The sequence below is a fragment of the Cydia splendana genome, chromosome 4 (genome assembly GCF_910591565.1).
Source record: "Cydia splendana chromosome 4, ilCydSple1.2, whole genome shotgun sequence".
In the NCBI taxonomy this organism is placed as follows: Eukaryota; Metazoa; Arthropoda; class Insecta; order Lepidoptera; family Tortricidae; genus Cydia; species Cydia splendana.
In genome coordinates, this window is record NC_085963.1 from 5,926,335 (window position 1) to 5,942,675 (window position 16,341).

The window sequence follows — 16,341 nt, forward strand, 5'->3', positions numbered from 1 at the left end:
TGGATCAGTCACTGAACGACGTGACTTTAACCTACATTATTTGCTCATGTAATATTTTTATCTACCCTCAACTGGGTTAAGGAGCCATTTGAGGGTAGATTTTGTTTACTTTTATTTAAATACCTAAAGATACAGAATATAGAGGGCAGCACTTGCTTTGGGTTGAAGTGACTATGTACAGTTTATGGTTCCGATTCAGGTCACAAGATGGCAGACATTGTCGCCACAGCCGCTCCAATATATTTAATGGCAAATGTATCTGTACATTTCAAGACTATTTTACCTTTTCGATATTAATAAGTCCGCAACCCTGCGCCCACGGCTCGACGCTGTTGAGGAACGTTGCTGAATTCTCTATGGCTCTCTTTAGTGAGTAAGGAGAGTATGGAAGCTCTTTGGCTTTTAGACCAGAGATAAGCGCCGCTGAAATAATAAAAAAAATACTTAATTTTAAGATTCAGTAAAATGTGAATTTGTACATTTTTATTGGAGCAAATAAAATTTTAGAATCGATTCTCATTTCAAGTTCTTCTCACTTTAGATGCGCGATTTTAAGAAATAGCTAAAATCTACTAACAGGTAAACATTTAGCTCACCAATGGTAATCCTTATATTGTTACAATATGGTTCACAATAGTTCTATTTATAAAACCCACTTACCGACAATGCCGGCGACGTGAGGGGCGGCCATCGATGTACCATTCATAAGTTGAGAATTTTTCAATGTAAACCTGCGACATATTAACGGAATATTAGTAACTTTTATACATATTTTAAATATACAATTTCAATAGCATAAATATGTCAACAAAACAGCTCAAATTCGTTCTTCCGAAAATGCAATATTACACAAACAAAGTTGTATAAATTCACATATTCATACATTCTGCAACTTCGGTTTATCACGCGCGTCGACATTTTACCCCATTATTCATAAACGCGCTACAAACCTCAATTACCTAATAATCGTTTGTCCTTATCTGTCATTTTGACTTATGTATTTGTAAGAACGGGAAAAAACATAATTTAACTAAATCAGGCCCGTAAAGTTTTATGAATCTGTATGTCTCCACCAGTTCGAGAACCCCGAAGAAAGTCCCGACTTACAGGAGACTATTAAAAAAGCTAAAACTAGGTTTCTGAAGGCCCTTACGGCCCCTGTCCATGGAGTATAGTATGTATCCACTAGTGCCACGTCACCTGGCCACGGAGGCGACGGCGCCGCCGGGCGCGCACGCGGCGACGCCGGGCGCGCCGTCGGCGCAGGGCCCGCGCGAGCTCCACGAGAAGGCGCCGCCCGCCACCTTAGCGCGCATGGAGTATAGTATGTATGCACTAGTGCCACGTCACCTGGCCACGGAGGCGACGGCGCCGCCGGGCGCGCACGTGGCGACGCCGGGCGCGCCGTCGGCGCAGGGCCCGCGCGAGCTCCACGAGAAGGCGCCGCCCGCCACCTTAGCGCGCATGGAGTATAGTATGTATGCACTAGTGCCACGTCACCTGGCCACGGAGGCGACGGCGCCGCCGGGCGCGCACGTGGCGACGCCGGGCGCGCCGTCGGCGCAGGGCCCGCGCGAGCTCCACGAGAAGGCGCCGCCCGCCACCTTAGCGCGCATGGAGTATAGTATGTATGCACTAGTGCCACGTCACCTGGCCACGGAGGCGACGGCGCCGCCGGGCGCGCACGTGGCGACGCCGGGCGCGCCGTCGGCGCAGGGCCCGCGCGAGCTCCACGAGAAGGCGCCGCCCGCCACCTTAGCGCGCATGGAGTATAGTATGTATGCACTAGTGCCACGTCACCTGGCCACGGAGGCGACGGCGCCGCCGGGCGCGCACGTGGCGACGCCGGGCGCGCCGTCGGCGCAGGGCCCGCGCGAGCTCCACGAGAAGGCGCCGCCCGCCACCTTAGCGCGCATGGAGTATAGTATGTATGCACTAGTGCCACGTCACCTGGCCACGGAGGCGACGGCGCCGCCGGGCGCGCACGTGGCGACGCCGGGCGCGCCGTCGGCGCAGGGCCCGCGCGAGCTCCACGAGAAGGCGCCGCCCGCCACCTTAGCGCGCATGGAGTATAGTATGTATGCACTAGTGCCACGTCACCTGGCCACGGAGGCGACGGCGCCGCCGGGCGCGCACGTGGCGACGCCGGGCGCGCCGTCGGCGCAGGGCCCGCGCGAGCTCCACGAGAAGGCGCCGCCCGCCACCTTAGCGCGCATGGAGTATAGTATGTATGCACTAGTGCCACGTCACCTGGCCACGGAGGCGACGGCGCCGCCGGGCGCGCACGTGGCGACGCCGGGCGCGCCGTCGGCGCAGGGCCCGCGCGAGCTCCACGAGAAGGCGCCGCCCGCCACCTTAGCGCGCATGGAGTATAGTATGTATGCACTAGTGCCACGTCACCTGGCCACGGAGGCGACGGCGCCGCCGGGCGCGCACGTGGCGACGCCGGGCGCGCCGTCGGCGCAGGGCCCGCGCGAGCTCCACGAGAAGGCGCCGCCCGCCACCTTAGCGCGCATGGAGTATAGTATGTATGCACTAGTGCCACGTCACCTGGCCACGGAGGCGACGGCGCCGCCGGGCGCGCACGTGGCGACGCCGGGCGCGCCGTCGGCGCAGGGCCCGCGCGAGCTCCACGAGAAGGCGCCGCCCGCCACCTTAGCGCGCATGGAGTATAGTATGTATGCACTAGTGCCACGTCACCTGGCCACGGAGGCGACGGCGCCGCCGGGCGCGCACGTGGCGACGCCGGGCGCGCCGTCGGCGCAGGGCCCGCGCGAGCTCCACGAGAAGGCGCCGCCCGCCACCTTAGCGCGCATGGAGTATGCTGCTGAGGTCATGTCCGGTGACACGTATGCGCCCACACCTGACAAACCACGTGCTACTTTAGTATGCTAATCGAAGGAATTGCAGAAACTTAGTATAAGTTATAAGGTCATAAGTAATGATCGGACACCGGTAGCATTTTATGTCATTTTGACGTCCAACGTAATGACTAATATGGATAAGCCTATGTTGTTCAAAATGAAACCACGTGTTGTTATGGATTCACTGAATTTAATTTGTTATAGTAATTTGTTATTCCGTTCACGTACGTGTTCAATTGATGGAAAAAATAATGATGGGAACGTCAATGCGACAAGTGCCAGACAAAAGTTGACGTAGACACATTCGTTCGATAGATAATTTATAAGTGGCCTGTACTCCATAATCATAATAGAAATGTTAAAACCTCAATAATAAAACTCGATAAAAAAATAGTATATAAATTCTGTACAAAATGAAATAAAATCATATCCATGTAATACTTTCGTCGGAAAAATGCTACCGGTGTCCGATCATTAGTCATAACCTATAAATCGATGAATCAACTTTTTCTTAGTTTCTAGTTGCCATGGTTACGGTTTCCTGGGTCACTCTTAAAATACTAGTTATTTCGTATTTAAATGAACCAAACCTGATTTTTTTGGCAGTTATAAGACCTTTCCATAATGGAACATCTACAAATGTGAGTACTGGCCACGGGACTCTCGCCGCCGAAAGAAGTATCAATCCTCGAATGACATCAATTCAAATATATCTTTCTGTTATTGCTGTCAATCATTCATTCATTGTATGCGAATAAATAACATTGTGCCTGTGCTCCGTAATTTCCCTATTTCTCCAGCTGCCCTCTCATATTCCCTCACAAATGGTAGCAGAGCGTGGTTCCTGAAACGCCGCGCCTGGAAATAATCGAGATGGCATCGACAAGTTATAGAAATATTGAAACATTAAACAAGTCAAATTATGACACATGGTGCTTACAAGCGCAAGCCGTCCTGATAAAAAACGATTATTGGGACATCGTCAGTGGCGAGAAAGTATTGTTACCAGAAGCGGATGAGACGACGAAGTCAACATTCACCAAGGAAGATTTGAAGGCAAGGGCTGAAATTTTTCTTTTGCTGTCACCTTCCGAACTAAAACAAGTGAAGACCTGGCGGCTTAGCACGGTCGCGTTTTTATCCCTTGTCACCATGCCTGTCACGTTCTAACAAGTACGTAAGTGCGAAAGGGACGCGCATAGTGATAGACGATAAAAATGGAACCGTGCTGCGCCCACTGCACGTCATCAAAAGCCGTATGGGACAAATTAAAAGCGATTTATCAAAGCACCGGCCCTGCGAGGAAAGCAACCTTGCTAAAACAATTAGTTCTAAAACGGATGACCACAGGAGAAGATATCCGTGATCACTTAAATAATTTCATGGACATCAAAGACAAGCTAGCCGACATGGACATAAAAATACCGTCGGAATTGCTAAGCATAATGTTACTCTACAGTTTGCCAACAACATATGAAAACTTTCGCATCGCAATTGAATCAAGAGACTCCCTGCCCGATCCTGACGACCTGAAGGTAAAAATTCTTGAAGAATATCAGGCCAGGAGTGCCAGTGAACAACCAGAGAGCTCCGAAGCGTACCATTTCAAGAAAAAGAACTCGAAACCGTACTGCAAGAGCTGCAAAAAGAAAGGTCACACTACTGAAGCATGTTGGAACAAGAAGAAGACTTCAAATGAGAAAAAGAACAGTAAACAGACTAGCAACTTCAACGTCTGTCTGAGTACCGTAAATTCAAGCGCCAGAGGAGACATTTGGTGTTTAGATAGCGGCTGTTCTTCCCACATTTGTGGCGACAAATCTAAATTCTCCAACGTAACTTCAGAAAACGGCACGCTCAAGTTAGCATCAAAGAAATGCACAAGTAACATTGAAGGAAAAGGAAGAGTAACAGTCAAGACAGAAAAGGGTGATGGTTACAACATAGATGACACCTTATTCGTTCCTGACGTATCAGTAAACCTAATGTCCGTTGGAAAGATTACCGACAAAGGATTTAAGGTAATCTTTGACAAAAACAAAGCTCTTATCACGCGGATGAATGGCAAAATATTACTGACAGCTCAGAGAAGAGATGAACTGTACTACCTAAAATTCATGAAAGAAGCAACTGCAAACTACACACCCAAAGGGCATTGTGACATCATGGAGTGGCATTTAAAACTTGGCCACATAAATGAAAAGGACCTTAACAAGATGGCCGCAGATAACCTTATGTACGGATTGAACCTACGTAAAGAAAAATTAGACACTTGCGAGACCTGCATCAAAGGCAAGATGTCAAGATTACCTTTCACAAGACATGATGATCTCTACTCGACGCAACCGCTAGAAATCATACACAGCGACGTTTGTGGACCCTTCGAATGTGAGTCACTGACAGGCTCAAGATATTACGTCACATTCATTGATGATTTTACCCGCTACTGCTACGTATACTTCATCAAGAAGAAAAGCGACGTATTCAAATGTTTCCAAACTTACAAAAATGAAGTTGAGACGCTCCATAACAAGAAGATTCGACACCTGCAATCTGACAACGGGACAGAATATCGCAATAAGGAGTTCGACAACTTTCTCGCTTCGCATGGCATTCAAAGAAGATTGACCACTGCTTACACGCCCCAAATGAACGGGATAAGCGAAAGGAAGAATCGTTCTTTGTTAGATAAAGCCAGATGCCTGTTGATAGACGCCAATGCTCCCCAAAAGCTCTGGGCAGAAGCGGTCTCTACGGCAAATTACCTTATAAACCGTAGCCCTTCGAAAGCTTTAAATGGCATCATACCGTTCACGAAATGGATGAACAAGACACCGTCCGGAAACCATCTTCACGTTTTTGGCAGGAAGACCTTCGTATTGAAAAAGAACAGACGAGGTAAACTGACACAAAAAATCGGGCAAGTGCGAGTCGGGCTCGCGCACGAAGGGTTCCGTACCATATAAAAAAAAAACAAAAAAAAAGCAAAAAAAAAACGGTCACCCATCCAAGTACTGACCACTCCCGACGTTGCTTAACTTTGGTCAAAAATCACGTTTGTTGTATGGGAGCCCCATTTAAATCTTTATTTTATTCTGTTTTTAGTATTTGTTGTTATAGCGGCAACAGAAATACATCATCTGTGAAAATTTCAACTGTCTAGCTATCACGGTTCGTGAGATACAGCCTGGTGACAGACGGACGGACGGACGGACGGACGGACGGACGGACGGACGGACGGACGGACGGACAGCGAAGTCTTAGTAATAGGGTCCCGTTTTACCCTTTGGGTACGGAACCCTAAAAAACCAAAGAGGGTGTATTTATAGGATACTCGTTGACCTCAAAAGGCTACAGAATCTATATGCCCGAAGATGATGACGTGGTGATAAGCAGGGATATAAAGGTCATAGAAAAAATGTATTATGAAGATGAAAATACAGACTATGAAGGCCTTGTACGCGAAGAGGAGCGCAACACAAAGAAACCTGAAAAAGGAAACAGAAATAAACATCAGAATAGTCATGACAGACGACAAATAGAGGTAGAAATCACGGAGCACAGGCATGAAGACCCCCTCAAAATTCCAGTGATATCCGCTCAAGAAAACAGGCACAATGCAACAGATTCCATTCAAGAAGACGAGCCAGAAGAAGCAGATAACTTCGATGACGCTCCAGAGGTTGCTGAGATGCCCGAAAACGAAAGGCAGATACCTGAGAACGAGAGGCAAATACCTGAGAATGGGAGGCCCCAAAGAGAAAGGCACCAACCTTCATGGTGGAAGGACTTCATACTAGGTGACAGAGAAGAATGTCACATGCTCACGGAGATAAGCAACCTTTTTGACGAAAATGAAAATGACCAATACTGGCATGATGCAATAAAAGCTGAAATTCGAGCACATGTCAAAAACGGGACTTGGAAGATCGGAAAGAAAACCAAAGATATGAAAGTTGTTGATTACAAAATGGTACTTAGAAATAAAATTGGACCCGATGACAGCGTTACTAGAAAAGCAAGACTTGTTGCACGGGACTTCACACAACGACCAGGTATCGACTACAACGAAACATACGCTCCCGTTGCAAAATTAAGTTCGATCAGATCTGTCATTAGCATCGCTATGGAAGAAGGGTTACAGTTGAACCAGATGGACGTAACAACGGCGTACCTAAATGGAGAACTGGAAGAACAAATCGTTATGAAATACCCAGACTACCTAGAAGATTATCTGACAGAAATTATGGTTGAAGAAAGTACAAAAGATGATTTAACTATCTTCAATAAGACGAAGGACATGCTGATAGACATAAAGAATACTCCAAAAGAGAAAGTATGCTGCCTTATTAAAGCACTTTATGGACTCAAGCAGGCAGGGAGGCAGTGGTACAAGAAGCTCGACACAGAATTAAAAGACATTGGATTTAAAGCATCAGAGGCTGACCCATGTGTATACGTACTAGAGAAAAGAGGAGCCAAAGTCATAATAGTCATTTATGTCGACGATCTACTAATTGCCTACTCAAGTCCAAAGATACTTAATGAAGTCAAAAATCTACTAAACTCCAAATTCGATATGAAAGATTTGGGAAGACCGAAGAGGCTTATCGGCATAGACGTGTCATATAAGAAGAACGAAATAAAAATAAACCAAGAAAAGTTTATTGAAGACACGCTTAAGAAATTTAGAATGGAAGACTGTAAACCAGTATCCACGCCATTGGAGCCCGGTCTTAAATTAGAAAAAAGCGAAAAGGAGAAGACTCAGCATCTGCAGCTCCCTTACAAAAACCTGATAGGTACACTCATGTACATAGCAGTGGCGACACGACCCGATATTATGTTCGCCATAAGCTACTTATCACAATTTAATGATTGCTATAACGAAGAGCATTTTAAATGCGCTAAAAGAGTACTTCGTTATTTAAAAGGAACAAAGAGTGTGGGCCTGACATTTAAGAAAACCGGCAACGATTTGCATGGAATGGCCGACGCAGACTGGGGCTCATGTAAGCTCGACCGAAAGTCGTTTTCAGGCTACTGTTACAAATATGCTGGTACATGCGTAAGCTGGATGTCAAAGAAACAAAAGAGCATTGCCTTGTCAACAGCAGAGAGCGAGTACATTGCATTGACTGAAGCCGCGAAGGAAGCCATCCACTTGAAGAACCTTTACAAGGACCTAGGGGCTAACTACGAGCGCATAGTCATCCTAAATGACAATCAAGCTGCCCTAAAGCTAAGCCAAAATTCAATGGTAACTTCAAAGTCGAAGCACATTGATTTGAAGATGCACTTCATCAGGGACTGCATCCAAGAAGGAGCAATAGAGGTGAAGTATCTGCAAACCGAGGATATGGAAGCAGACCTTCTCACTAAGGCTTTGCCTGGCCCAAGGCTGATGAAACTGAGGATCAGCCTGGGGCTCCACTAACAGCTACGACAGTGCCGTGAAGAGGAGTGTGAGTACTGGCCACGGGACTCTCGCCGCCGAAAGAAGTATCAATCCTCGAATGACATCAATTCAAATATATCTTTCTGTTATTGCTGTCAATCATTCATTCATTGTATGCGAATAAATAACATTGTGCCTGTGCTCCGTAATTTCCCTATTTCTCCAGCTGCCCTCTCATATTCCCTCACAACAAAGCACGTTTGTAGAACATAGTACAGCAGAGCTCTTCTATGAAACTATGCTACTATTGTCGCCTGGTTGATGGGACAGAATAACAAGAAGAAATTGTTGATCAACCCAAATTACCCTTTGGATTAAAATGTGAGGCAAAGCGGTCTAAGCGAGGAAAACTTTCTGCGCGAAGCAACTCGGTCTGTGTAGCCGTGATTCGCCCGAGACGTTGCAGCCGCATGTAGGTACGTTAGGGTGGTATTCTACCTGTCCAATGTGTCTTGCGTCGCACTCTCATTAAGCAAAATGTGAGACGCAAGACACATTGGACAAAGAGCTTTTGCTTCTCACAAAGAAACCTTACACATTGAAACTAGTTTTACACACGGAGCTACAGCTTCGCGTGACAATTTCCTCACGGGAGGACTCTTTCTGTGCGAACCTAAGAACACGAATTGACATGACTAAGGGCCCATTTAGACGATGCGAGAACCCTTATGCGAGTTTCATTACATTGCGGGTTTTGATCGGTTGGTTGAATTGGACTTAACCAACAGTCCGCATTGTAACTAAAATCGCATGCGAGTTCGCGCGCCGTCTAAATCAGCCCTAATGTTAGAATGTGCACCGAGAACCATCCCTGAAATAATGAGTTCTGTTTACCAATGAGCACGGGTTGCGCGATGTCCGGCGGCGCGCCGACGGTGCAGAGCGCCGGCCCGTGGTTGCCCGCCGACACCACCCACGATACGCCGTAGCGATTCACAACCTCGCAGATTATGTCGCCCACCCGCCTGTACACGCAAAAAAAAAAAAATTTCACTAAATAATCTACTCCAGCTTTATATCTGATAGGCCATGTCTTATATAGACATGAAACTGTCAGTCCAATTTAATTACAAATTTTATCTTTGTGCATAATTCCATTAATTGATCATTAGTTCCAGTCAACTTAAAATTTCGTGACCTATATCAGAAGTGCTTCTCAGCATTCCACCAAATTATCGTACACAGTACACACTACACACCCTACTCCTTTCCTTTTTTAATAGCTGCGTTAAAAAAACACTAATTACTGGCATACAGACCCCTTTCGAAATCGTCTTTATTGACACTGGAAAAACTGAATTGCGCCCCTTTCAGTGCCATTCCATATGAGAACTAATTACGAGTATGTATGAGTACTACCCCGCCGACGACACCACACGATAGCATATCCTATTTTACCCCTAAATTGTGGTAAAAAAGTACTACGTACTTACCCAGTATTGCACCAATGAGCATGCTCCCCATAGCTCATATTAATTACGTCAATCTTCATCTTTTTACTAAGCTCCATGACTTTGATACACGCTCTAACCAGCGCTGTGCCGGTTTCCATAGAAACCAGTCTACTGTCTCCAATAGTGAGGGAGATGATTTTGGCTCCTGGAGCGACTCCATTCTTGTCTGGTTCATCGGGGAAGTAGCCAGCTGCGATGGCCGCTACGTGGGTGCCGTGGGTCGCTGTAAATGATTAACATTGTACTGAAATTCTTCAGGAAATTGATACACATACTCGTATTGCGATCTTTCATAATTCATAATATATATTACGTCTTAATCTTCTTTTCGGTACACAGTATAAACATGCAAGAAACAGCTCCAAATGGACTATTTTTAATTCAGCCAATGAATAGTTTGGGAATAAAGCTTTCACGATTTAGAAAACACTGATTTTAATAACCATGCGAGGATAAACACAACCACCATAAGACCAAGTCTTGAATCTCTGACCCGCTAGCATGAGTTGCTTTCTCGCGCGCGACTCCATACATCTAGCGCGAAGTATGGACTCACGCGCGAGAACGTAACTTATGCTAGCAGGTTAGACTGAGAGTCTCTCAATGGGAGGCTGAAATAATAACTCGCCGAGGCACGGATGCCGAGTCTACAGTGTGTTTATTGAGGTTTAAATATTAACTCACAGCACATAGCGACGACCTCGAGCGTGCGTCCCTCGTCGTGAACATTGATAGAGACTGTCATCTCGTCCAGCTCCGTCAGGTGCGAGTGCTCATGGGTAATGCTGTACTCGCCAAGACATGGACCGGAGGCCAAATCACCACTCTCTGATGTGTCTATGCATGCTCTGTTAACAAAAATATCATTATATGATTTAAAGTTTACAGTCATTTAAATAAAAAAAAGGATAGAAAAATTATGGGGTATAAATGACTGAAGCATCCTCAATAAAATCAAGCAGCCTTACAAAGCTTGCCATTTCTTTCCCACATCTTCATTTTTTATTGTATGATATCTGCCATGCTCAAAGACACTTTGCAGATATTTAAACTACCATTGCCTGACCATGCTATCAGAGTCAAAATCGTATACATATCGTTTCTTTTGTTAAATTTACATTTGCATGGCGGTCGGGCCCTTTCGACGTGGACTATCACAAACGGTTGGTATTTTAAATGGTGTGTGTCAATGACCTCACTAAAAATAAACTTTGAAAGTCATCAGGTTGTCCACCTGGATCATTACAATGTTTTTATATTGATACAACAGAATCAATGATTTATTGATTTTGATAACAGTTCAAACATTTATATACTCACAAAAAATAAAAAATACAGGATAAGCAAAAGCCACTTCAAATTCTTACCTCCAAGAAGTCCCATCATGGAACAACACACAATCATAAGTAGGCCCAAGATCCGAGTACTTCTTCTCAGCCGCTTGTAATACTTCCACCCTGGTCTCCAACTCCTCCTTAAGCAGCTTATCTTCCGGGCTGAGGGTTGGATTCTTTGATACTGTCAAAAAAAATTTTTAAATGTTTTATTAAAAGTTCATCAGTTCGGTGTCTAACCTACGGCTGTGAAACTTGGTCCCTTTCTATAAAACAAAGAGACAAACTTGCGAAGTGCCAGAGAGCTATGGAGAGGAGTATGTTGGGGGTTAACTAAAGGACAAATGTCGCAGCGCCGACATAAGAAAAAGAACCAAAGTTAGAGACATCCTCACTAGGGATTGCAGAACCGGTACTGTTTAAAAGAACCGGGATTTTCGGTACTAGGCAAAAATGGAACCGGGATTTCCCGGTATTTTCGGGACTTTCGGGACTGCCTTCAAAAGTCATATTTTACCTTAACTTTTAGTTAAAAAAAAGGTTATAATGACCATGAATCTTTCTCTAAATAATGGTACGATATAATAAGTACCATAGTGAAGGTACACGCACTTCTTTTGTATGGTAATACATATGTGACTTTAACCCACACAATCATTGCCTTCATTAAACTGTGATATGGACTGCCTCTGTGTACTATAGGTACTGCTTATTAACAATGATTGTACATTTTCCAGCATTTTTGGTGCAGCAGAGTGGTGTTAACGGAATTGGTATAAATAATTTCAACCCTAATGATTAATTAGCGTTAATTACGTTAATATTATTACCATTTCAGTTGAAATTATCTATACCAATTCTGTTAACACCACTCTGCTGCACCAAAAATGCTGGAAAATGTACGATCATTGCTTATTAACTACTAAATAATATAATTTGGTTTAATCCTAAACTAGTTACATGTCATATTTTTACTATCTGCAAAATCATCCCTTTATTATTTGCTCGTATTTAGTATGTACCTAACTAATTTTTCGTATAAAATTTCAAATTACGCAATTTTATATATTGTCAACATTGTCAAACCCATTGACTATTTTTGTTTTGATTTTAATATTGTGGTCAGCCGTAAAAGTATTAGCATGAGCCTTAGATTTATAAAATATATTTCTTTAAAAACATGATTGTTCTTGCTAAGTAACAGAAAACAGTCAAATATTGTACCGGAAATGTTAGTCCCAAAATCCCGAAAGTACCGGGATTTTAATTTTGTAATCCCGGTTCTTTGCTTGGCTCTAAATCCCGGGAATTCCCGGTACTTTCGGTTCCGGTATTTCCCGGGAGCAAACCCTAATCCTCACCCACATAGACTTGCAGAAATGGAGGTGGGCAGGCCACACTGTAAGGTGTAAGATCGAAATATGGAGCCAAAGAATCCTTATGTGGCACCCAAGAGATGGGTCAAGATCTAGAGGCCCACAACTCAAACAATGGGAGGATGAAATAATAACTACTGTAGGACCATTCTGGACAAGACTGGCCAGGCAGAGGAAATACTGGAAAGAGTTGGAGGAGGCCTTTGCCAACAGGCTCACTGAACTACGAGACTTCATTTAAAAATCAATCCAAGCAAACAGTTCAAAGTTCAGAAGAGGCTATACAAATACAAATACAAAAAGTTCGTCATTGGTTACTGTAAAAACACATCAGTGGTCAAGGGTTAACCTTTTGATGTGAATGACCGATATATCTGCACTGCAGGTTCAATGCCAAAGACTGATTAATCGGTCATAGACCACAGAGCAACATAGACCTACGTGCATATGCATAAAGTTCAATTTTAGTTTTGACACTTTGGTAACGTGGCATCTGCGTGACAGCTTTTGTGTTTGACACGGCGTTGAAAAGGAAAGGAAAACATCTGAATTAAGAAACTTGCTGTCAGATTCATCAGCACCTTAGCAAATACTAACCAACATCACTTTCAAAATCCTGTAGCTGCTTGTTAGATTCAGCATAAGCTGGCTTGTGTCCAACATCCCACAAGTGCTCCTTCCGATGCTCCTGAATGCGCTCCTTTAGCTTAGACGGATACAAGCTGAATGGGTACAGAACACCCACCCTCAATTCACCTGACGGGTTCTTCCAAGATTCTGGAATCTAAACAATCATTTGTAAACAACAATATAACATTTAGGTTACTCATAGGTTACTAGTAAAATTACGCATATTTATTATATGAAAAATAAATCTAGAGTACAAGTTAATAATAAACAGTTTATAATAAAATAATTAGGTCATGAATGAAAACTTGCCTTCAATTTGCGCCCCGTAAGGCCGGTAATACATCCGTCAACAACTTTACGTATAACCGTACTAGTGTCCACGTCGCCACAGCCACTACAGTCAAACCTCTCAATAACCTTCGTCTCACCCGTGGTCGTCACCTAAAAAACAGAACCATTCATAACTTTAATAACATTCCACTAAAATACGAACGAAACAAACCATGACGAGACAACTTTTTACCTGAAGACCAGACGCTGCCGGGTCGACACCTGAATCAAAAATTGCAATAACAGTGTCTCGGCCATCATAGAGAGGATTTTTATTTAAAAAAGAGACAACTCCCGTCTCCTTTTTCGGCAATAATCCCCAAACAGGGAATTCACAGTCGATCGGTGCGTCTGCCATTTTTGATGACCCGATATCTAGTGTTGCCAAAAAAAAGAAAATAAAATAGTATTAAAAATATAATTGTTATAGTCTGTCAAGCCATTTCCGTTAACGTCCCATAGAAAATATGAGTTTCACGACTTTTCATTTTCTTTTGATCTTGACAGTAGAAAAAGGCGGCCAATTTGAAAAATGTAGGCGCGGAGGGATATCGTGTCATAAAAAATTTGAATTTCGCGCCTTTTTCTACTGACAAGATCTGCTTGACCTACTTTATTATATTTTAACCTATACTGGCCATAATACTAAAAAAAATGTTTTAATAAAAATGCATACATCATCTTAGCATCATATCAAGTAAAAGTCAATTTGGAGTGTAATAATTTTATTACTATCTGTTATCGAATCCAAAGATTTATTTTTTTAGTATCCATATAAGATGTGGTTTAATATTCTTCCATCTTATTTTATAATTGTTGGTTCTGTGGCTTTGCCTGGGTACGGATTGTGGTGGGCGCATTACTTGTTAAATGGAAATGTAAGAGCTCACTATAATTTAAGTAGTTTATACAACATTCATTTGCTTAGGGCTGATTAAGACGGCGCGCGAACTCGCATGCGATTTTAGTTACATTGCGGGCTGTTGGTTACGTCCAATTCAACCGACCGATCAAAAACCGCAATGTAATGAAACTAATGAAACTCGCATGCGAATTCTCGTACCGTCTAAATGAGCCCTTTAATGTTTCAATAAAAGAACATTCGTTTCTAAGAAAAAAAGAGCAAAAGCTAGTAATTACATTATTCCGCCGTACATTTAAGTAGTAAATAGAATAGATATAATAGATTAGATTTTCTGTTAGTAATAATACTAATAATAGGTCAATGGATTTTCCTAGATTTCCTAGAATAAACTATCAGGTTACAATTAGAATTTGAATCAGTTTTAAACTGCACTATTTCTCGGACCCTAATATTTCTCGTACACCCAAGGAGGGGTCAGGAGAGCCTTATCCCTCCCTGTACTACTAAAGTGCCCTAATTTTATTTCCACCTATTCTAACAATCGTTCTATTCGAAAAATTATGTAGACAATATTTATTCTAGCAAGCCAACTTTGCCAGTAGAAAAAGGTCTCCATACTCGTGCGCGAATCTCGGCGCGAAGTCGCGAACACGAGTGGGCCCCTTTTGCTATACCCCAACCGACAGTTGGCATACCAGAGTATACTTTACATAGTTGGTTAAGCAGATCTTGTCAGTAGAAAAAGGCGGCAAATTTGAAAAATGTAGGCGCGAAGGGATATCGACTCATAGAAATTTTCAATTTCACGCCTTATTCTACTGACAAGATTTGCTTGGCCATCTATATGTCGCAGTACGATAGATAAAGCCGTTATATACTAGTTACAACCCTAGGGATATAATTATATGTCGTAACATAGTTATACGAAAGCGATACATTACTATCTTACTAGGAATATAACTATAATACGTCTTTAGTTTAGTGATATAGTTATATTAGGTACTGGATTAAGTTTAGTGAAATAATTGTAGGTAGGAGTGCGGCGGTGCGGCGGAGAGGTATAGTTATATCCCTAGGGATATAGTTATATGCCGTATAGTAAGTATTGTAATCATATTCCTATTAAGATCGCACTCCTACCTACAATTACTGTCTTTCTAGGAATATGATTACAATACGTACTATACGGCATATAACTATATCCCTAGGGATATAACTATACCCCCGCCGCACCGCCGCACTCCTACCTACAATTATTTCACTAAACTTAATCCAGTAATATAACTATATCACTAAACTAAAGACTTATTAGAAAACCACCAATGATCGACACTTTTAGCCAGTGTTCGACATAAGTACTTTATTAGGTCAAAGTGACAGGAATTAATTTTGAATAAAGAAAAAAATCGTTGTTCAAACTTAAACTATATTATTACTTTGACATAAGTGCCATGTCGAACATTGGTGCAGCGTCGATCATTGGTGCTTTTACCTTATAGTTATATTCCTAGTAAGATAGTAATGTATCGTCGTATAACTATGTTACGACATATAATTATATCCCTAGGGTTATTATAACGGCTTTATCTATCGTACTGCGACATATACATCACATAGCCAAGTCCAATTTGTTGCAACGTCTGTGGATCTCTCTATAATTATTTAAGCCCTCCATTCACACTCCTACCTTGTAGTCCGCCTCGTAGTCCGCCTCGTTGGGTAGGATTGTGTATGGGGGTTGCGGACTACATGCCGTCCTACAAACCCTAGTAGGATGCCTCTTGGGTCCTACAAATCCTGCAAGCCCCGCCCACCGCTGTTGTCCGCCGCGTAGGATTGTGTGTGGGTTGTCGTCCTACGTTGCGGACTACCGTGTTTGACGTATGACAACAGTGCGCGCCATTTTTTTGAAGTTTATAAAGTAAATAGCTGTTTTTGGGACCAGAAATCACCCAATCACTCCAACAAACAATGGAGGAATAGGCATTGCAACAATTATTACCAATACTTAAGAAATATGACTTTCTCTA

At 43.3% G+C, this 16,341-nt stretch overlaps 1 protein-coding gene across 1 annotated transcript in view; it reads right to left on the reverse strand.

Moving 5' to 3' along the window:
• The window catches only part of LOC134789727 (tripeptidyl-peptidase 2), a 29,771-nt gene extending 15,927 nt beyond the window's left edge, over positions 1–13,844 (reverse strand). The window contains 10 exon segments of the mRNA XM_063760359.1: positions 284–423; positions 661–731; positions 1,801–2,863; positions 9,157–9,287; positions 9,756–9,999; positions 10,461–10,624; positions 11,144–11,294; positions 13,084–13,270; positions 13,426–13,557; positions 13,640–13,844. Coding sequence (XP_063616429.1) covers positions 284–423; positions 661–731; positions 1,801–2,863; positions 9,157–9,287; positions 9,756–9,999; positions 10,461–10,624; positions 11,144–11,294; positions 13,084–13,270; positions 13,426–13,557; positions 13,640–13,804 — 2,448 coding nt within the window. The 5' untranslated portion in view covers positions 13,805–13,844.
• Positions 13,845–16,341: the final 2,497 nt, after the last annotated feature.